Source organism: Mesoplodon mirus, assembly GCF_964341445.2.
Source record: "Mesoplodon mirus genome assembly, chromosome: 12".
Lineage (NCBI taxonomy): Eukaryota > Metazoa > Chordata > Mammalia > Artiodactyla > Ziphiidae > Mesoplodon > Mesoplodon mirus.
Window position 1 is genome coordinate 43,067,574 of NC_138988.1, and position 21,581 is coordinate 43,089,154.

The window sequence follows — 21,581 nt, forward strand, 5'->3', positions numbered from 1 at the left end:
CACTTGGGGGTTTTTGTTACTTTCTCATGAACTTTACTATGCATGTCAAAGAAAGTTTGCTGTATTTTTAATTGTTTCATAGTTGGAAACATCTCAGGTTTCCTTGTCCACAGTATTGCTAGGAACAGACGTTTCATTTGCCTTTTACCTTTGTTTATATGATGGGCTAAACATTAGTGAAATCTATCAGTCTTCTCCTTTATGGAATCTGTCTTTAGTGACATGCTTAGAAAGGATTTTTTCACACCAAGATTATTTACCTATGCTTATTTTTGTGATTTTGTTTCTTTATATTTAATATTTAAACCATCTGGAATATATTAACTGCAAGACAATCAAAACCTTACATACTAGCAATAAAGCTATCCAAACAGAACAAAATAAGCTGTAATCCAATGACATGACCTATTACTAATAACTGAATCACAAATTTAACACATCTGCAATTCAATCACAACTTAATGCTCCAGGGAAGCCACCAGTGCTCTTCATCACCTTGACTGCTACTCAGTCCAACCCAACGGTCACATTCCATTAAAACTGTATTCAACTGAAATCCTACGTAACCACCCTCTGAAGACCACCCAACACAAGGCAGGCACAATTGTGCCACGAGACTCCTACAGACTGATATCTAGCTTTTCCTTCTGTTTGTATACAGAAGAAGAAAAGAAAAGCAGAATCACAGCAAAACAGACTCAACATTTGTGAAAAAATTTGAATAGACCCTGTAGAGAACTATCTAGAGTTCTGGATATGGAAAGTAATAAGGGAAGAAAATCCTCACACTCCACAGTGTAGGAGACATGCCTACCTGTGGGGGCCACCTGTGCAGCTGGGACCAAGACAGGGCTGGGTCTGCAAGAGGAGAGAGCTTGGACTGAATGACCCCCTCCCCCCACTCAACCTCAGTGATGATCCCAGGAGCTCCTTTCAGAGGCCAGTGGGCTCTCTGCAGCCTTGCTCTAGGATCTTCTGCAGAAGGGTTGACCCTTTGTTTACCTGGACAGAGCCAGTAGGACCCTGTCCCCCAGAGCCAGGAGAAAACAGCTACATGCCCAGCTATGCCATCACTATGTCACCTCTCTGGCCTCAGTTTTCCATCTTCAGAGTGAAGAGCTAGGACTTGATTTGGTGTCAAGAAGAAAAAAATCAGAATTAGAACCCAGACATTCTGACTTCCAGGGACAGTCTCCTTAATAACAACAACAAAGATAATTACCACAGCTATCATTTATTTTGAGTGCTTATTGTTTATCAAACTCTGAGCCAAGCACATTATACACATTATCTTATTCAATCCTCATTAGCTTCCTATGAAGTTGATATTGTCATACTAATTTTACATTTATTAAATTCAACAAATACCTTCTGTGCCAATTACTGAAACTAAGTAATTTGCTTGAGGTCACATAGTAAGAGCTGAGTCAGAATTCAAATCTGGCTCTGCCTGATTTACTCACTCCATCCATCCATCCATCCATCTATCTCTCTATCCTTCCCTTCCTCCTTCTCTCCATCCAGCCATCCATCCATCCTTTCCCTAAGAGAACTGCCTCTTTTTGTATACACTCTCCTCCTCCATTACTAACTGCCACACCTCATGTCCCCACACATTTCAGGCTCACACTCAACTCACTTTTGTTTTCTAGCTTTTGGGCATCTTTATCCCCAACCTCTCACTCCCAATTACATCTCTCACAAAAGCTGCTCCTGCGGCTCCTTCCACAAGGTCTTCCACAATGACTCCTATCTTCAGAAGATCCTTTCGTGTTCTGAGTCACTTCTCCCTTACCCACGAAGGCTTTGCCAGCTGGCCAAGAGCCCTTCACAACACGATGCCCATTTGAGAGTCAGCTGCCAGCAGCCCTTACCAGGTTTCCGACCTGCAGCATCTCCTCAAATTCAGTTGTCATGTTGTAATGCTCCAGTGCCATGAAGAGTGTGTTAATCACGATGCACATGGTGATGGTGAGGTCGGCGAATGGGTCCATGACCATGAACTTCACTCTCTGCTTGATGGACATCCACAGTGGACAACACTCCCAGATCAGGTAGCGCTGGGCGAAGCGATTCCAGCATGGCGGATACTTGCGGTGAGACTCCAACTCTGGGTGGGAGGGGGCGGGGCAGAGAGCCAGTGAGCTGGTTTGTTTTTGTTGACCGACTCTTATATAACTCGTGGTATTCCAGAAAAGATGTATGACCTACCCAGGAGATGACAGGGGGACAGAAAGAGGGGCAGGGAAGACTAAGGGAAAGAGTGGCCTATGTCCTGGCTCCTTACCCTGGGAATACGGGAGAAGAGGGCCACAGGGACAGAAAACCAGGATGGATGTGGGCAAAACTGGGACAAGATAGATTAGGACAGATGTGGGCTCTCTTGAGACAACACTCTCACATAGATCTAGGGACACTCAGGGGAGGTATAGGCTGAGACAACATCTGAGACAGGCAAGTTCAGATATAAGGACACCCAGGACCCAACAGGTAGGAACAGATGTGGATATCTGGGACATGTCAGGACAGATGCAGGGGTGGGATGCCTGGGACAGAAGTCATATTGGACAGGAGAGGACAAATCAGGGGGGTGCCAAGTTCAGGATGGATTGGGTGTGAGGTTGCCTAAAGTGGGACAGGCTTGGACAGATGTGGGAGGCTTGGAATAACCTGGGGTAGATATGGGGATGGCTGGGATAAGCTAGAACAGGCATGCTTGGGATGGGATGGTCCCAGCAGACATGGGGATGCTTGGGAGAGGACAGGATGAGACCAATGAGCACCTAGGACAGGCCAGGACAGCTGTGGGGATGCTTGGAGAGGATAGGATGAGACCAATGAGCACCTAGGACAGGCCAGGACAGCTGTGGGGATGCTTGGAAGAAACACAGACATGGCTCCTGAGGATGCCCAGGACAAAACAAGATGGAACAGACGAAAAGACACCCAGGACAGGCCACAGAGACTGGAAAGTCTGGGACAGCTGTGCGGATGTCCAAGGCAGGCAAAGCAGCTGGGGTGAACTTGGCTCAGGGCTGGCTAACTGTGAGGGTGCTCAGACTAGAAGCAGGGAGTGTTTGGATGACACCAGGGCTGACCTTCCAGTACACTGGTGAGGACGCTGACTGCACTGAGGGCTCGCCGCCGCTCTCCTGGCTCCTCGAAGTCATCCACACATGGAGCCTGGGGGGTCAGCATCTGAGGCCTGCCTGGCTCCTCCGACGGTGTGGTCTGGGTGTAACCGGGAGATATGTGTCAGCCTGGGGACGGGGGTCTGCCTGGATCTGGGGAAGCTGCCCCAGACTCAGGTTGGAGAGGTCACAGGGGGCCAGCATGGGGGTCTTGATGGGACACTGGGCGCTGGGCTTCTTTGCTCCCAACTCCCTCCCAGCTAACAACTCCCCTCTCGCCAATCATTATCTCCTTCATTCTTTTTTTTTCTTCACCATCTCTCATTAGTGGTGATTCCTGAGTGTGGACAGGAAATGACATGTACCAGGTTCTTTTAACCAGATGCTGATATATACATTAGTACATGCAAAAACAATCTGGGAGTCTTAATTGACCCCAAGCTCCCCAGAGTCAAAAAAAGCTGAAAAAAAAATCCACCATGCTCTAAGGTGACATTAATGGAAGCAGAAAGCAAAATGCTCAGACATAGCTGGTGGGAGCTTTTGTGGAGGCAGTTTGGCTATATCTACCAAGATAATTTTAAATTGGCTCTGCAGTTCCTTGTCTAGTAACCAAACTTCATAAATAATTATACACGTGCACCAAAAATATGTATGCAACAATGTTCACTGCAGCGTTGTTTCTAATACCATAAAAACAAAACAACTGATCAATAGGAAGAATATTAAAATCAATTATGGATACAGTCCGACTCTGGACTCTGACTCTGACAATAAGGAGAACAAGGCTGTTACACATATGTTCCCATGGGAGCACTTCCAAGACAAACAGTTTGATGAGAAAACAAGAAAAAGATCTGGAAGATAACACACTAAATTGTTAAAGTGGCTACATCCCTGGAATGGGATTGTGTGGGAAGGGCAAGGACTTTTACTTCTGCACTGTTGGATTTGTTTTCAACATGGTTGCACCTTTTTTGTAAGTAAAAGAACCAGGCCTACAAATGGAGATGGGGTGTGTCCAAATGAAGGGGGTGGCAGCAGACATTCCCTAGGCTTACTTCAGAGCCCCCCACAGAACCAAGAGGGGCCCGCAAAGACTTCATGTCAGCATGGCCGTGCAAGACCACAGTCCGTGAGCCCAAGCTGGGGCTGATGAAGGCACTGCGCTGTTCAGCGCGCAAGAGCGAGGCTCTATAATCTGTCAGAGGGAAGGTGGGCCTAGACAATGCAGGGTGGCAGAGCCAGGGCCCGGGGTGGGTACCAAAATGATCTGGGCTCAAGTTCAGGTCAGCTTTTGCAATTGGTAGGACTGCCCTAAAGTGTTGCCTAGGGAGGGAGTGAGCTCCCAGTCATTGAAGTATTCAAGCAGAGGCACCTGAGAAAGCTGAGGTAGCTGGTGGAACAGTAGTACCCTAGGTCCAATGCAACTACAAATCTGCCCAGCTTAACTCACAAGCATGTCTTAAATTCTCTCAACTTCTCTCCTTTACCATCTGTGATAGTTTGGGTTATCATTCAACAAATATTTACCCTTTCCTCTCCCACTGTGACTGAAGCAAAATTCCCTGTCTTATTGGTGACACACTTGCTTTGGCCAAGGGAATGTTAGTGGACATGATGTGAACAGAAGCTGTGAGTGTGCTTGTGCCATTTGCTTTGCTCTTGTGCTCCAGTAATCCTCCAGGAAAAGAGCTTCCCCAAGTAGCTGCCACACTTTCAGCCCGGGACAAAGACAAGGGGAGCAGCCCTGAGCCTAACCTATAGTATGGAGCCAGGCCATGTGCAGTCTGAGGCAGAGCTGCCCAGCCAAGGTCAACCTAGACCAGCCAAACCATGGTCAACTTGCAGAGAAGTGAGCGTGAGAATAAAGGCTTGTTGTTAACCATTGACTTTGGGGGTAGTTTGTTACACAGCAATATTGTGGAAATAGCTGACTGATACACTGTCCAAGTGCAAGCTGTCATCATCTCTTTCCCAAAACTACTACAACAGCCTCCTAACTGGCCTCTTCTCTCCCCTCTATTGTCTACACAGCTGAAAGGGATTTCCTTAAAAAGTAAATCAGGGGCTTCCCTGGTGGCGCAGTGGTTGAGAGTCTGCCTGCTGATGCAGGGGACACGGGTTCGTGCCCCGGTCTGGGAAGATCCCACATGCCACGGAGCGGCTGGGCCCGTGAGCCATGGCCGCTGAGCCTGCGCGTCCGGAGCCTGTGCTCCGCAACGGAAGAGGCCCGCAAAAAAAAAAAAAGTAAATCAGATCATGATAATCCTCTGATCAACAACTCCACCCCCCACCCCCCACCCCCCCACCCCCCCCCACCCCCACCCCCCCGCCTTACTCAGAGTAAATCCAAACTTTTCTACAGCTTACAAGGCCCTGCATAGGCTAAATCCTAACTCCTCAAACTCATTTTATATCCCTTTCTGTTTCCACCACACCCGGCCCTGCCTGGCCCTCTTATCCCTTAAACATGTTGAGCTTCTTCCTCTTCAGTGCCTTTACACTTTCTGTCCCTTCTGCCTAAAACACTATTTTTCCACATCTTCGTGGCTGGCTCCCTAAAATCACCTGTTAGTCAATTTTAACGTCACCTCCACATAAAGGACTTCCCTGCATATTCTAACTAATAGCCCCCATTCCCAGCCCTCCCCGTAGCACCTTTCTATCACATGACCCTTACTGGCCCCTAGAAATATTGATCAGTTTACTCTCTGTCTTCCTGCCTACGATGCCAACTCCATGAGGTCAGAGTTCTTGTCTGTTCTGTTCACTGTTATATCCTTGGAGCCTTAAACACTGGCACTCTAGGCAGAGAGCTGCCACTGGATAGATATGGGCTAAATGGATAAATACTTGGCACTCAGGGGCTTGGGTTAAGTTCTAGTTCTGTCCCTAAGATGACGGGGGCAGGGAGGGGCTGGGTAGGAGGGAGAAGAATCTGTTCAAGGTGCCTCCCCCACTCCCTCTGCCTTTGGGCCAGGCACACATACAGGCAGCAGGCAAAGTAAACCTTCAGCCTCTGCCCCAAATAAAAGTGAGCTTCTGTTGGGCCTGCCCCCTCCTGTGTTGATGAAGAAACCACTATGTGCCGGACACTGTGCTTTGTTTCAGACTAGAACTGGGCAGAGGTGTCACAAGGGACTCAGTTGAAGCAGGCAAGGCATCCCCAGGGGTCTACAGCCTGCTAATCTCTTTAACTTTTCAACATCTCCATCTTGGTCCACTAATTCCTTTAACTTTGCAGATAACCCCCTTGGCCTGCTAATCCCTTTAAGGTTATAAATGGGCCCCACAGAAGTGAGAATGGGTGAACTCAGAGTTCCCGGGTAATGAAGTGTTTGAACTTGGATTCCTCCTGACATGTGCAGTACAATGAGATGATTTTCTCCCTAATGAGATTAGGGAATTCTATTAGCGCTCCAGCTGCTGACCTGGTTCCACAAGGCTGAGGCTCCAGGGCTGGACCTGCAGCAACTGGGAATCTGTGTTCTTGGGAAGTCAGACCCCCGCCCTCCAGGTAATGGCCAGGTGGGTCCCCAGACCCACCCAGAAGCTATGGTCTGCCCCCAGTGCGTTCCCAGGACCCTCTCCTTGACTCCCTGCTCCAGAGGAGCACAAGGGCCCCAAGTCTTCACTCCTTCCGTCCTGCTCAATAATAACAATCATAGATAATAATAATAATTATTGAACATGAGGCAAGTACTGGTCTAAGCACCAGACAGATATTAACACTTTTAGTCCTCACCATCACCTTCTTTTTTTTTTTTTTTTTTTTTGCGATACGCGGGCCTCTCACTGTTGTGGCCTCTCCCGCTGCGGAGCACAGGCTCCGGACGCGCAGGCTCAGCGGCCATGGCCCACAGGCCCAGCCGCTCCGCGGCATGTGGGATCCTCCCAGACCGGGGCAGGAACCCGCGTCCCCTGCATCGGCAGGCGGACTCTCAACCACTGCGCCACCAGGGAAGCCCCTCACCACCACCTTCTGATGTGGATATTATTTTTATTTCCACTTAACAGATGAGGAAATTGAGGCAAAGAGAGATTAATTGCCTGTGCAAAGTCCCACAGCTAGAGCAAGTGTCTGAGCTGGAGCAAAACAGGCCATCTGGCTGTGAGCCCCCTCTTCAGCCTGCCTCTACCTTCCTGATCAGGTTTCCCTGCCTTGTCCTGCTTCCTCAGAAGGTCTGCCCTCCTCCACCTCCTGCAGGCCTCGGGGTCTGAGACCCACATTTGCCCTTTTCCTGGGTGGGCTGCTCTGAGCCCTATGTTGGGGGCAGGGGTCAGCAAGGGCACCCGGTGACTGGTTGGGCAGACATCAGCCTGTCATGGGATAGGCTGACTGAGCGATCAAAGCTCTGACTGGCCTCTCATGATCTGGCCCTCCCTTCCCGTCACCTTTCTGACAATTTCTCCAACTCCCCTCTCCTTTACTCCCTGGTTTCCAGCCACACTGCCCTTGTGGCATTTCCTCAAATACACTAGGCATGCTTCTGCCTCAGTGCCTGTGCACTTGCTGTTCCTTAGGCCTGGAATATGTTTCCTGCAGATGATGCAATGACGGTATGTTACTACAACGTTATCACCACATCAACGTACTCGTGTGTGTCCTGATTGCTTTACGCATATTAGCCCATTCATCCTGGCTTCGATCCTGATGTGGGTATTTTATTTTATTTTACTATTTTATTTTATTTTTTGGCTGCACTGCGTGGCATGCGGGATCTTAGTTCCCTTAGCAGGGATCAAACCTGTGCCCCCTGCAGTGGCAGTGTGGAGTCTTAACCACTGGACCACCAGGGAAGTCCCTGAGGTGGGTATTTTAAATCCATTTTACAGACAAGAGACCTGAGGCACAGAGAAATAAAATAACTTGCTCACAGCCATCCAGCTGGTAAGCAAACCCCATCTGTCTCCGGAATCTGGGTGCTAACCCCTCTGCTATACCACCCCTCACCTGGTTCCCCCGCTCCTTGCCTCCTTCAGGTCATTGTTTAAGTGCCTTGCAATAAGGGGGTTTCCCTTTCCCTCTTCCCCACTTTTGTCCTCCCACAGTACTTAGAGCTTGGGCTAATATTACTTGACATTTATCAGTTTGTAAAGTGCCAAAATATTTTGAACTTGATGAATAACTGTTGCCCAGAAGCTCAGAAGTGTTCCCTTGCCACTCTGGCCTTTCTCCAGATTGTCCATGATCTGCAACTCTCCAGGGCTCACACCTGGCACACACAAGACCTCTAGGGCACTGGTCCTGTGCCACCACAGTGTCTCAGTGCCCATGCCTTACTAGCTGCTAAATATTTAACTGTCATCCCTGTTTATCATCATTACATACCATATATGGATACACACACATTTTTCTTCTTTCTTTAACTTTTGTCTGTCTGGAAGCTCTAGGAAGCAGAGATTTTTTGGTAGGCCTATTCACCCCCAGAGCTCAGTACACAATAGGCACTCAGTAAATACTTGGTAAGTATTTTTAGACCTGGCTCTGGTGACCAGTCTGGGAGATGGGACCTGCCTGGCGCTGCATGGCGGGGCGGACTCACCGTGTCCAGGGGGCGCTCCAGCATCATAGGGCGGATGAGGCGGCTCCCCGGGGAAGTGGCCTCAGGGTTGCCTGCCCCCAGCAAGGAGACCACCCCATTGCAGTCCACAGTGCTGTTCCTTTTGCCATTGAGGACGTGGCTTGGAGTTGAGGTTCCGGGACTGGGTTGTCCCTGGGCACTAGGCCGGCGCAGGGGCCAAGGCACCAGCAGTGACGTGCGGTGGCTCTCACTGTCCCCGGCTGTGCTGTTTTCATCATCTGCAAAATCTGTCTCAGAACCCATGTCCCGTCGGCGGAAGGTGAAAATGCTTCCATGGCTGGAGCGTGGCTTCAAGGAGGTCCTGCTGAGGCCATGGGTGATGCTGAGATGATTCTGAGGGCACACAGAGAGGGGACAGGACCAAGACGGCTCTTCCCGTGCTCCCAGCTTATCACTTGTGGCTTTGGCCCCAGCTCAACTTGGAGCATTGAGGGCTTTTGTCGGCCACATAGGAACTGGATGGGCTGAGCCGGGGGTGCTCAGAGGAGGGGTGCAGCGTTAGAGGCAATCCTGCATCTTCTGGGATCTCTGCTCACCTGAAGCCTGTGCCTCTGGGGCTTTGAGATTGAAGCTTATCTGGGGGAGAAGGGGGCAGGAAGGCCCCTGCAGACAGGCCTGGCCCGAGCAGGGGCTGGGGCAATCAGTCATGTCCCTCACTCATTTGGGCACGTCCTTGAGCTCCTACCAATCCACACCATGGGGAGTCCCTCAGTCCCAGCCCCAATGCTGGGGACTTAGCTGAGGTTGGGGATATCCTAACACCCAAATGTACCCTATCCCTCTGCCCAGGGCTCCTTCACTCTAAGAGTGACCATGGGAAACAGGAGGGGCTGGGAGGGGACTCAAGGAATATTCTCCTTGGGGAGCGACCACGGGGGCTGTGATAGCACCAGGGGACTAGCACGATGGCCTTTTGATGCCGGATCCACCCTGAAAGGGCCAGAGCCACGGCCGGGGATTACCACTGCTCGGGGACCATCCTCCAAGTCGGACTTGGGGAACCTGTCATCCCCACACTCCTCCGACCCTGAAGACATTCGTTTTCTCTGCTTGCTCCTTCTCTCGTGGGAGACTACTGTGGCCAAAGGGGACATCTCCAAGGAGCTGCGGGACACGGTGTCCACACCCCTGATGGTGAGGGCCTGAAAAACGGTGGAAGAAGGGATGTCTTGGTCATTGAGACATGATGCAACCTCAGGCCAAGGTAGGCCAGGCAACTCTCAGCACCTCTGTTTTCCCCAACAGTTAAGTGGACTTTCCCACACACCCCCAAACGAGTACATCATGGAGAGGTGAGCTCAGACAGACCCAGGATGTTTTGAGAAAGATCCGGATCCAGGGATGAAGAGAGTAGTGGCTTAAGTGGGCAGTTCTTGGAAGAGTGGAGTGTTGGGGCAGGTGGGAGAGGGGGTGTTGATGAGCCGAGGCAGTGACAGAAATAGAGGGCAGGGGATCTTCGAGAAGGTTCGGCTGGTCAAAATGGGTGCTGCAGGATGTGGCATGGAGCAGTGAGAAGGAAGTGGATGTCCTTGGCCTAGCTTCTAAAAAGTTTGCTCTGCAGTTAGCCTCCAGCACCCACCATGTGTGGAACTGTGGGGACAGCCATGGCAGCATCGCCAGTGCTCATTTGCTGAGCCTGTTCAGGCCTCCAACCTTGGATCTTCCTCACTACCCCATCAGAAGGTATCCCTTGACTAGGATAAACTATGTCTACGGACACATGGTTCTCTTCTACCCAGCATGCACGAGGCTCACGGCAACCACCTTTAGCCAGAAGCTACCACCTTTACCCACCTGGCACCACCATCACCCAGAAGACACCAAGGTCATAGGGAAGAGCGTTCCTCAGCAGGCACCATACTCACAGGACCCACCTTTACTCAGCAGGCACCACTTTTACCTAGCAGGCACCTCCCCATGAACAGGATCTTGTCTTTACCCAGCAGGTAACAAATTTTTACCCAGCAGACACCACATTCACAGGAAATACCTACACCCACCAGACACTTGCTTTACCCAGCAGGCACCAGCTTTACCCAGCATGCATCACTTACAGCCACCAGCTTTTACCCAGCAGGTGCCACACTTACAGGCATCCACAATCAGGTGAAGGCTTGTTCTGGAGGCTCCTTGGCCACACTGCTCACCCACCTCATGCTCTTTCTTGAGCATCTCCATGGCTTCCTGGAGTCGCTTTTCCTTCTCCTCTGTCTCAGCAATGGTGGCTTGGTTTTGCTCCTCGTAGGCCATGGCAACCACAGCCAGGATCAAGTTCACCAGGTAGAAGGAGCCCAGGAAGATGACAAGCATGAAGAAGATCATGTAGATCTTCCCTGCAGACCTCAGGGTCTGGGGGAGCAAGGGGGCGGAGGTCATCTTCACTGGGGCCCCTTCTGGGTCAAGGTCATAAATCCCAAGTTGCCCAGCCTGGCTGTGCCAGGGGTTCAAATGGTCACAGCCTGGAGATGGGGTAGAGCATGTCCCACCTATAGAGGGAAGTGTCCTAACCTACAGAAGAGAGTGACCTGCACACAGCGGGCAGTACCCCACCCATGGAAGGAGGCAGAACATTTCCGTTGACACAGGAAGTGTCACATAGGGTGGACCAGTGTTCCACTAACAGAGCATGGAGTATCCTGTATAGAGGGCTGGGTACTTGGTCACCAGCAAAAGGAAAGTTTCTTTGCTTGCTGAGTCCTCATCCCTCAAACGTCCCCTGTGCCTCCTCTCTTCTGACCAGTGGGGAAGCTGCTGGGGCGCTTGTGACTAGTCATTTGTGCAGCCTGGGCCCTGGTGCTAGACACTGAGCCCATTCCTGGCAGCTCTCTGCTGGCCCCATGCACCCACGTACCTGCTGGTAGAGGCGCTCCCAGCAGTCCTGCGTCATCAGTCGGAAGAGCGCAAGGAAGGCCCAGGCGAAGGAATCGAAGCTGGTGTAGCCGTAGTCAGGGTTCTCGCCTGCCTTCAGGCACCTGTAGCCCTCGGGACATGTCCTACGGCCAGACACACTGACTTTGTCCTATGCTGTGAGGGGTCCTCTGCCCCTGAGACGCTAGCTCCACAAACCTACTGCCACACTGCGGGGTCCTGCCACTGTGACTTTTCATGCTGTGCCTCCCACCCGGGACACAGTCATCCTCTTTTCTCTACCCATCTGTATGCTGCTAGGCCTAAATCCAGCTCCCTCTGCCCACGTGACACACCATCCCAGCTGCTGTCTGCATTGCCTCTCCCCTCCCAGAGGAAGTGCCAAGGGCCTGGCTCAGGTTTCTTCCCTGCCTGCCTACCCCAGGGAAGTTGGGCACAGTGCAGACACACAGCGGGAGCATGAGGCTGAGGTGAACAGGATGGAGCCCAAGGCAAAGGTCAGGCGGCCATGGGGCTGTGGGATGATTCTAGGGTGGATGGGCTGGGGCCCGGCCATGTCTGGAGGGGACAGCCTCTCTCCCAAAGAGGGAGCACTGGTCTGGAGCCACGAGTGGAGTGAGTGTGTGAGAGAGAGGATGGGGGCAAGGGGAACTTGGCAAGTAGTAGGATGCAGCCAAGGGGCCTCTGTGCCTTGCTAATCTCCTAAATTAAGAAATTAAGACTTTTTCTTTAGAGACAGGAAGGACTCTGTGGCCATTTGAACCCCTGACACAGCCAGGCTGGGCAACTTGGGATTTATGACCTTGACCCAGAAGGGGCCCCAGTGAAGATGACCTCTGCCCCGTTGCTCCCCCAGACCCTGAGGTCTGCAGGGAAGATCTACATATTCAGAGATGCGGGACTACAGCCCCGAAGAGCACCTCCCTTAGGTGAGCCTGTGTGACCCTCCCCATAACAACCTATGGCACAGTCACACTGACCCAGGTGCTGGTGTGCACAGGGCCCTGGAAGCTGCACGTGGCTACTGGTCATCTCTGGGTACCACACCCAGGCTGCAGGTCCAGGCCCTGCTTGCCCTGGAGGAGAGTCTAGACTGCCGGGGGAGGCCATACTCACTCTTGACCTGATGGATGGATGAGGAGGAAGGAAGTGAAGACAGGAGGGGGTGGGTGCCGCCCTGGGGGGCTTTGAGAAGGGAATGGAGCCAGGGTTGGGCTAGTGTGGGGCCCTGCAGGGTTTCCTGGGCTGCCCCCCAAGTCCAGTCCCATCTTCAAGGCTCTGTTTGCCTTCCCTGAAAAGCCGAACCCCCATCTCTTTCTTCACCCCTTCCCAGCTGTCTCCCTGTGGAGGTGGGGGGCAGCTGCCATGGGCCTGGCAGGGAAGGGAGGCAGGGAAAGGTCTTGCTGTCCCTGGGGTCAAGGGCATAAACTGAAAGCACAGTCAGCTGATAAAGCACTGGGAGGAGACTCCCCCAGCTGGGTGAGGTGGCACTGGGGGGGGTGGGTGTTACATACCCAGCGTCAGAGCTGTTCCCACACAGTAACACATCAGAGGTGCCATTCTTGAGCAAGTAGTTTTCTGGAAGAGAAGCATCCAATGGTGAGAGGCACGTGTGGCCCAGACTCCTGGGGGTTCCAAACTGCACCCTGGGCTTTGGGGAGGTAGACACTGCTGGGGGTCTTCCGTCCGCTCCTCTGCCCTCTGCCTGACCAGGTCTGAGACAACTCTGGCTGATTCCCTGGGCTTCCTCTGGCTCCTCCTCTGACGTTCAGCTGCCAGTGTCCCCAGGTGCACTCAGGAAATCCCCATAGGGAGCTTCCGGACCCTGCCCCACTCAGGGGGCCAACCTGGGTCAAGAGAGGCCCTGAACAGGAGGCAGGGGTTTGTTCAGACATGGCTGGGGCTGGACCAGATGAGACATAGGACATCAGTCCTGTCGCCTCCACTCTGTGACCATACATCAGTCCCCATCACTCCCTACTATCTACCTTAGTCTTAGGTGTCAGTTCTCCAAGTGTGGTCCCCAGACCAGCAGCATCAAGCATCAACTGGGAACTGGTTAGAAAGGTAACTTCCCAGAGCTACTGACTCAGAAACTCGTGGGGGTGGGGCCCAGCAGTCTGTGTTTTCCAGAGCCTTCCAGGTGACTTTGGTGTACACATACGTTTTAGAACAGCTGCTACGTGGCCACACTGAATCACAAGCAAATTGACTCATTGAGTTTCCATCTATTTCTTTTTTCCAAAGTGGACTGCTGGTGTATGTTAGAGGCCTTAACTTCAGAACGGCCCTCGGGGTCCTTGTGGCCTGGAATCTGGCCTTGTACCAGCATCTACCTTTGGTCTAGACTGATGGCTCTAGTCAAGAGAGGTGCTGGTCATCAGCCCGGAGGGTGGAAGTGTAACCCATGGGGCAGTGAAACAACTCGAGGGGCTCATATGGGTTTGTACAATCATCGAGCTTGTCCTGGGGTGCATGGGTATGGACTTAACATCCTGACAAGGATCACTGAAGTCAAGTGACAAAGCCCATGCCAAGCAAATGGGGCCTCTACTCTGAAGCCTCACAAACTACCCCAGCTCCGTCCCCCCACCCTTTCGCAAGCGAAACCCCTCTCCCTGCTGGCAGCCTGGTCTCCTCACCATTCCTGACCCTTCAAATGTTGTAGCTGCCGTTCTCCTATCTACCTCTCCATCCTTCCCATTCTTCAAGTGTTATCTCCCCATCTAGCCTGAGAACTCAGGAGGACAGGTGCCGAGTCTGCTCCTCTCCTGTCCTCTCTCCCAGAGCCCCAAAGGGCTGGGGCTGGGATCCCTGACACGCAGCCGGGTCTCTGGGGGAGCAGGTAGGGCTTGGACATCTTCAGAAGGAGGCCTGTGTGGGAGATGCTCGGCCCTGGTGGCCCCACAAAGCCCTGCCTGGGCCACAGAGCCAATCAGCACCTGGGTCGTTGAGGTAGAGGTCCAGCGATTCCCAGACCAGGCCGTCGGCTTCCACGGAGCCGTTGGTGCCACTGAGCACCGTGAAGTTGCGAACGCACTTGTGCCTCAGGTTGCCCATGAAGAGTTGCAGGCCGATGAGGGCAAAGACGCTGAGGCAGAAGACCGTGAGGACCATCACATCAGCCAGCTTCTTCACAGACTGGATCAGGGCCCCCACGATGGTCTTCAGGCCTGGGGGAGGCGAGGAGGAGCTCAGAGTCACCCATGGCACCCGTGCTCCCCGCTCCAGTGGACAGGGGCCGGGCCTGAGGGGTGCCGGGCTTGGGGGGCGATCATGAGGTGGGGGCAGGGGAAGGAGGCCTCTCCTGGGCTTTTCAGACCAAAACCTCCCTTTCCTCTGCTGCTGAGAGTCTGTCCTGATCCCCCTGGGGCAGGAGTCCAGTCTGGCTGTGTATTTTCAGAGGGGCCTAGTTCTCTTTGCTCTCCATAGCCAAATAAATGAAATAAGTATGGAAAATGCTGTTTCCTTGTGGGAGAAAACACTCAAAGCCCATCCCCCTCTGGATGGTCCCAAGTTATGCCAGGCCTGTCCCTTTAAATGTAGTTCCTGGAAAGGAGACAGAGGGCCAGGCCCCCTCCAGGGCAATGGACAGCCTTGGCCTTGATCCTGAGATGGGGAGAGACACAGCCATTCTTGGTAGGGGAATGTGGTGTGTGCACTGGGGAGGTTGGCGGGGGGGTCTGGCTAAGGCCATGGTGGGCGACGTCCTAAGGGGCCTGCTCTGTCTCAGGCCCCACTTTTGGGAAAGGCACAGGGGTACCTGTTTTGTATTTTCCTCCTCTGCCCTGTCCCCCTGGGACCCATCCCCGTCCATCCCACCCCCCAAAGCTAAGAGGCCGTGATCTGTTAGTTGCACGGCCCAGGTCCCTGCAGAAGCCAGTGCCGCACAGAAAAGCAAGTGTAGACCCCTTTGGTCTGACACTTGGCTGCGGTCCTACAGCAAGTTCACAAGTTCGAGCAGAGCATTGGGAGCGAGGGGGCATCTCTGCCAGCAGCAGGGACTCACCTCCCATCCCTCCTCCCCACCCTTGCCCCCCATCAAAGCGGCCAGATCTCAGATTAAGCTCCATCCGTCCATCGTCCAGCCGGTTAATGTGTTAGGAGCACCTGTGCGGCTGTGCCCACAGCTGCTGTGCCCATGACTCAGAGACAAGGAGGCAGCGATGGGCAAACACAGGAGAGGGGAGAGGAAGTCCTCCCCACAGTACCGCCAACGCTGCTGCCTGCCCAGGGCTCGGAGGCACTCCGCGTTCTCTGTGAAATCATCCTGGCAGATGTTGGCAACTGCCTGGGCACTGGGTGGACCTTGCAGGGGTCTGGGCCCAGAGTGGTGGAGGTGGTGATGGTGGTGGCGGGGTTCACGAGCCCTCTGTAGTCCAGAACTACGCTTCCTCTCTAGCAGAGCTTCTAGGACCCTCGGTGGGCATCTGGTTCTCCTCGCCACACTTGGAGACCCACCCATAGTGTGGGGCAGGGTGGGGGCAAAGTGAGGGGCCGTGGGCAGCAGCCCACATACCCAAATTAAACTCTGCCTCCAAAGTATCTGTGGCCTGAATCACTCAGTTCAAGGCTCTGAAAAGCACCTCCTGGTCTGTGGAGATAGTGTCCTTGGGGACAATCAGTTGGTGACCCATTCCTTTAACCATTTCTCACATTGATGAGAGTCCACTTCCGGCAAGAAGGATTCCAACCAAGTAAAGGGATTCTTTCTGAGAAGACCCAGGAAGAGATGGGTCCCGGGGGATCAAGTGGGAAATTCTCCCTCCACTGAAGTTCTAACAGGCTGGGCGAAGAGCCCTTGGAAACTAACCATTCCGATTCATTCCCATTTTAAAGGAAAGGAGACTGAGGTCTGGAGAGGGCCACGGCTATTAAGCCTCAGCTCAGGGAACCCGTACTCAAGGGAGACGTCGGTAATGCTGACCACAGCCTTTTCCTAATGACCGCTTTCAGGAGCTGCTGTGAGCTGCCTCACTGGGTTGCTGGCAGCTTTGAAGAGATCCAGTGGGACTCCCCGGACTGAGAAATATTTTCCTTTGTCAGCCTCATTTTTTAAAAATAAAACAAACTGGAAGATGATTTTTCTTAATTGTCGTGGTCAGTGTGCTCATCTATCCTTGCCAGGTGTGTGCTATGAAGTCCCCAGGGCCCTAGAGGACTGACCCTGGCCAATGACGCCTGTCACAACGTTGGGGGCGCTCCATGGGGATGGGAACAGTGCCCCACTCGCTACGGACTCTTAGCAGAGGTCTGGGCCACGTGCGGGGAGCGTGCGGGCAAGTGGCTCCTGGGCTCACCCCGTGGTGGGTTCAGAGCCGGGAGGAGTACTGAGGCTCAGTGTGAAATCAGCATAAGTGGGGGCTCCTCTTATTAGATAATTAGCCCCACCGGGGGAGTCTGAGCTCCTTCAGGGAGCTCACAGCAGGGTCCCTGCCTCCCTGGGGGCAGCAATAGCAAATGCAGGCCAAGGGCCCAGGACCCCTGAGCTTTCCAAGTCAGGAGTGGCTACAACCATCTGGCTCACCAGCTCTGACATCTCTCCAGATCAGTGACATGCAACCTGTTTCCAGCTGCCTTCTTAAAAGAAATGCCTTCTCCAGCTCTGAGTGGGGATGCACTTAGAAAAGTTTCTGGAAGGGGCCTCTGGGCTCTGAAATCATTATAAGTCTTTGAGAGCTTTCCTAGATGGATGGGGTGGACTGGCTTTCTAGAGAGGTCGTCTGGGCCTCAGAAGGTTTCCCGGGGACAATTGCCAACATGCGTCAAGGAGAATTTCTTCCCGAGGCTACCATGCACGGTTTACTAAACCTCTACCGCACATGCAGCAAAGGCTGTTAAACGCCAAGGACCGGTGACACCTGTCCACAGAGTACTCTCCGTTTCACAGAATGGGGCTGCGGTATCGGCTGTGTGTGTATCACCAAAGGGGGCTCAAGGCAGGAAATGGGCACTCAGCCATGAAAGGCCATGCCTGAGCTATCCTTTTTTACTCTGGGTGTGGTTTCCCTCACCAACAGTACTTTTAGTTTCCTCATCGGAGGATGATGCTTCAGGCTGAAGCAACTCACCTACAAGCTTTCAGCTATTCCAATAGTTGAGTTCAGTTTGGGAAATAAATCACTACCTTGGGAAGAATTTGGGTTCAATCCAGGACCTGCCATGGAGTACTCTGTGCCCCCGGGGGTCTGTGGTGGTGGGCTTTGCTGGGGTGGGCAGTCCGAAGCCCATTCTGAGGCATGGAGGGGACAGCCGTGTCCACTGAAGACAGCCCCCGTATCCAAGCTCTGGGAGAGGTATTCTGGGGACAGGCACATTTGAAGGGGCCTTCCCGAGGGTTGCCTTGGCTCCCAGGTAGCTGGAAAGGCCCAAGCGTGTCCCTCCAGCCTTGGCGTTTAACCTGATTTTCACCTGAAATGACTGATATAGTTTTCAGGGCCCGGAGGACTCGGAAGGTACGTAAAGCTGAGACATTGCCCAGGTCCACAAATTCAGTGGTGTATCTGTAACAAGGGAAATTCACACACAAGACAGTGACAACACGCCAGTAGGACACACAGTCAGAGGAGGGGGGTGGGGGAGACGGAGAGAGAGTCACTTGTAGCTGAGATCTGGGAGGCAAACCTGGGCATCTTACCTGGGATAACTGAAATAGTTTTTAGAGCTCTCAGGACTCTGAAAGTTCGAAGAGCCGACAAATTGCCTAGTTTTATATTTTCTGATACATACCTGTAGAATCAAATCACAGTTATTGGGAATTACAAAGCGGCACCTCAGCCCGCCCTCCCCGACCAGCCCTCTCCCTTCTCCCCCTCCCACGGGGAGGGCTGTGCATGACCCGGGGCCTCCCCTAAGTTTTCTCCCTGATATCATCCCTCCTGCCCCGGGGAAACCTCAGCGAGGGTGCCTTAAGGATGTCCACAGAGCAAGCTCCCAGGCGGCTCTCTCGGTGATGGTCCTGTGAATAAACAGCGTCATGAGGCAACGACTCTGCCACGTTCTCCATGCCACTTGGGGGCTAGGACACGAAGCCACATGGTGGGGTCTGAGACTGGGGACACAGCAAAGAGGGAAACTCCATTTTCCAGGAGGCTCAGGCCAGGTGATATAGGAAGCAAGCGGGTTTCTGGTCCTGGTTTTGCTCTATGTCTTCTGCAGCTCATGCCTGGCAGCTCTCATGCCTGGCAGCTCTGATCCGTGGGACCCTGAAGTCTAGCTGAGACCGCTGTGGAGGCATGGCTGGGTGTCCGAGGGCATCCCACTCCCTCCTTCCAACCACAAATCTCTGCACAAGGTGTGGCTCAGGAGTCCCTGAAGTCAGGAGGTGGAGGTGACTTGAGTACTCAAAGGGAGAAGAGTTCCCAAAATGATGCTTTGGAAGATGAGATGGGAGGTTGCCCAAATATTTAGCTCTTAACTACTCACAGGCAACGGCCAACACAAGAAAAGAAAAAAGCAGGTTGAGGGGTCCTAGGGATGTGCCAGCCCCTCTCCCATGAGTCCACCCCAGTCTTGGTGTCTCCTCACGATGGCCCTGGGTCTCCACAGGAGTAGTGACCTCGGGAGGCAAGCAGCCCTCCTCGGTGTGTGTCCCACTTGGGCCCGAGTGGTGCTCAGCAGGGTCGAGTGGCCGTGGGGCTCCCACCTGCAACTTGGACAATCGTCCATCCATAGCTTCCACAATCACAGGAGGAAGGAGTCGGTCTCTGGCTGGCAGGGACCCGCCCAAGCAGAGCGTGAAGACATGCGTGGATGGGTCACATGACCAGGATGTCTGAGAGATGGATGGATAGTATGTGACCAGGGCTGTTGGGACAGTGGCAAGTGACCTGTGATATTTAACCAAAGGTTTCATATCCAGGGTGTCTGAGATTTAACCAAAGGTTTGACAAAGAACAGCAGACTCAGGATGTCTGATGTTTAACCAACTGTGTCCGAGCTGGTGTCTGAGTGACGTCAGTCCAGGGACACTGGGTGAGGGTCGAGGGTGGGCTGACAGTGCTGACAGACTCACTCTGCCTATCATTGTGGACCTCCAGGCCCTTCCACTCGGCTCAGAGTTTCTGAATCTGCCTTCAAGCTCTGGGGTCTGCAGGGAGGGACTTGGCAGGCTGTGCCAAGGGACTCAATGTCCTCGGGTCAGCCGGGTCCAGCTCTGACCCTGGGATGACACCAGTTTCCTCTCCATCCACCCATGGGGCTATTCCGTCTTTATGGGGCTCCGTGGACGAGGCCTGCTCCCTTCTTTCTCTCCACATCCCTTCAGAGCTGGGAAGTCAGCAGACTCATTCTCAGCAGAGCTTTCCTTCTGTCTACACCAGATCCTTTCCATGGTGTGGTTTCCATTCCTTCTGCTGGACTCACTGCAGCTTGCAAATCTTTCTTGGGCACAACAGTCAGATGCAGCCCTGTGTTCCGGGGGGCGTAGAAGTCACCTCCCTTGTTCTGGCCCATATACATCTATTGATTTAGTCGAAGCTCCCTCTCAACTTTTGATGGCTATTCTACTTTCTGTGAGGGCTCTGACCCTCAGGCCTCTGTCCCACACTCTCCTCTCAGGCTTGGACTCTCTGTCCAGACATGGTGTGGCCACGGGACTGCCAGGTTGAACCTGGACCATTGCCAATGTCACTGTTACATGGAAGCCACAGTTCCAGCCTGTGGATGGCTCTGGATCCATTTTCTGCTGCTACTCCAATGGGTGTGGCCTGGGACAAAGTTTTCTCGTTCAAGACACTGGCTTCAAGGCTGTCTCTTCTGGTTACAGGGAATGGGCAGAGAACTGTGCCAAAGGGAGAGGGAACCAACCGTCCCTGCTTCAGCCTCTTGTCCCTTCCAGACCCTGCCTGTCCCCTCGTGTCTCCAGTGAAGCCCTGCCCATCTCCTGCTTGGATTTAGCCTGTCTTCGCCTGTCCCAGTGTAGACCCTGCCTTCCCCACCCCCTCAGGGCCCCCAGCGCTGACAGTGCTTGCCCTTTGCTCAATTCCTGCTGGGCGTACGAAAGCTGAGACCCCAAGGTATGTGCTTCCGGCAGCCTTCAAGGCCAGCTGTGTGGCTGAGAACAGGGTGGGGCCAGTGGTTGCGTGTGGGTGAAGTCAGGTCACACGTGGGAGAGCAATACTGAGGAGGAAGAAGACTTGACGGCGGGGCACAGAGCAGGGTGAGGACAAGGTGTGTCTGTGACCATGTCTGTGACACGGGGGCTGCTGCCTCTTTTACTTGACCCAGAGCCTAGTGCCTGGCTACTTCCCATTTGGGGGCCCTAGACCCCCACCAAAGCCTCTCTTGGGGCCCCGGAGAATGGCAAGGCAGGAGAGACCCTGTATTTAGCAAAGGGCCAGCTTCAGCGGTGGCCCAGGTCAGGGTGGAGCTCTGCTCCTGCCAAGCTGGCAAAACGCTCCTCCAAGCCATTCTACTCTTTCTGCTGTGGCCAAGCGGCTGGGCAGGGGCAGAGAGCTGCGGGGGTGGATCGTGGGCCCCGACACAGAAAAAGCAGCCGATGGTGGGTGAGAGTTCCACCCCATCACACCAGCCCCAGCGCAGGAGGGAGCCTTTTGGAGGCTGAGGAACCATGAGGAAGGCAGACCCTGGCCTTCTTCCTGCTCTGCCCCTATCTTGCTGTGCAGCCCTCCCATTCCAGGCAGACGGCCCCTCCCGGGCTGCTAGGCAGAGGTACAGGCAGCACAGCACGTTAGCTACTGCGGTGATTGCCACCCTCTCCTCTCTGCTCTCCCTCCCTTTCCCTCCATGTTTGGTTTCCATAACAACCCCAGAAGGTGGGAGGCTGCACTAACTAGCAGGTAATGCCCAGCTCAAAGGGGGCAACAGGAAGAGCTCTGGCTGCAGGATTGCAAGTGGAGCCTGGCAGGCTTCCTGGCACCCCCTCCAACCCTCCACAATGCTAAAGTGGGTGGGGTTGGGGATCAGGTGGAAGCCTAGCCAGAAACATCAGAATAGGGGTGCTTCTCAAGGTTACGGGTTAGGAGACTTCGTT

General features: G+C 53.4%; 1 protein-coding gene across 7 annotated transcripts in view; it reads right to left on the reverse strand.

Moving 5' to 3' along the window:
• The window catches only part of SCN5A (sodium voltage-gated channel alpha subunit 5), a gene marked incomplete at both ends in the record, with an annotated part of 87,255 nt that overhangs the window by 50,395 nt on the left and 15,279 nt on the right, over positions 1–21,581 (reverse strand). For 5 of the 7 annotated variants that reach the window (XM_082638682.1, XM_082638680.1, XM_082638681.1 and 2 more), the window contains 9 exons: positions 1,875–2,110; positions 3,099–3,231; positions 8,681–9,052; positions 9,682–9,861; positions 10,871–11,068; positions 11,571–11,712; positions 13,102–13,165; positions 14,530–14,760; positions 18,225–18,316. In XM_082638682.1, the coding sequence (XP_082494808.1) occupies positions 1,875–2,110; positions 3,099–3,231; positions 8,681–9,052; positions 9,682–9,861; positions 10,871–11,068; positions 11,571–11,712; positions 13,102–13,165; positions 14,530–14,760; positions 18,225–18,316 (1,648 nt within the window). Of the gene's footprint in view, positions 1–1,874; positions 2,111–3,098; positions 3,232–8,680; positions 9,053–9,681; positions 9,862–10,870; positions 11,069–11,570; positions 11,713–13,101; positions 13,166–14,529; positions 14,761–17,998; positions 18,091–18,224; positions 18,317–21,581 lie in introns of all 7 variants that reach the window. The other 2 variants (XM_082638678.1, XM_082638676.1) reach the window with 1 other exon arrangement.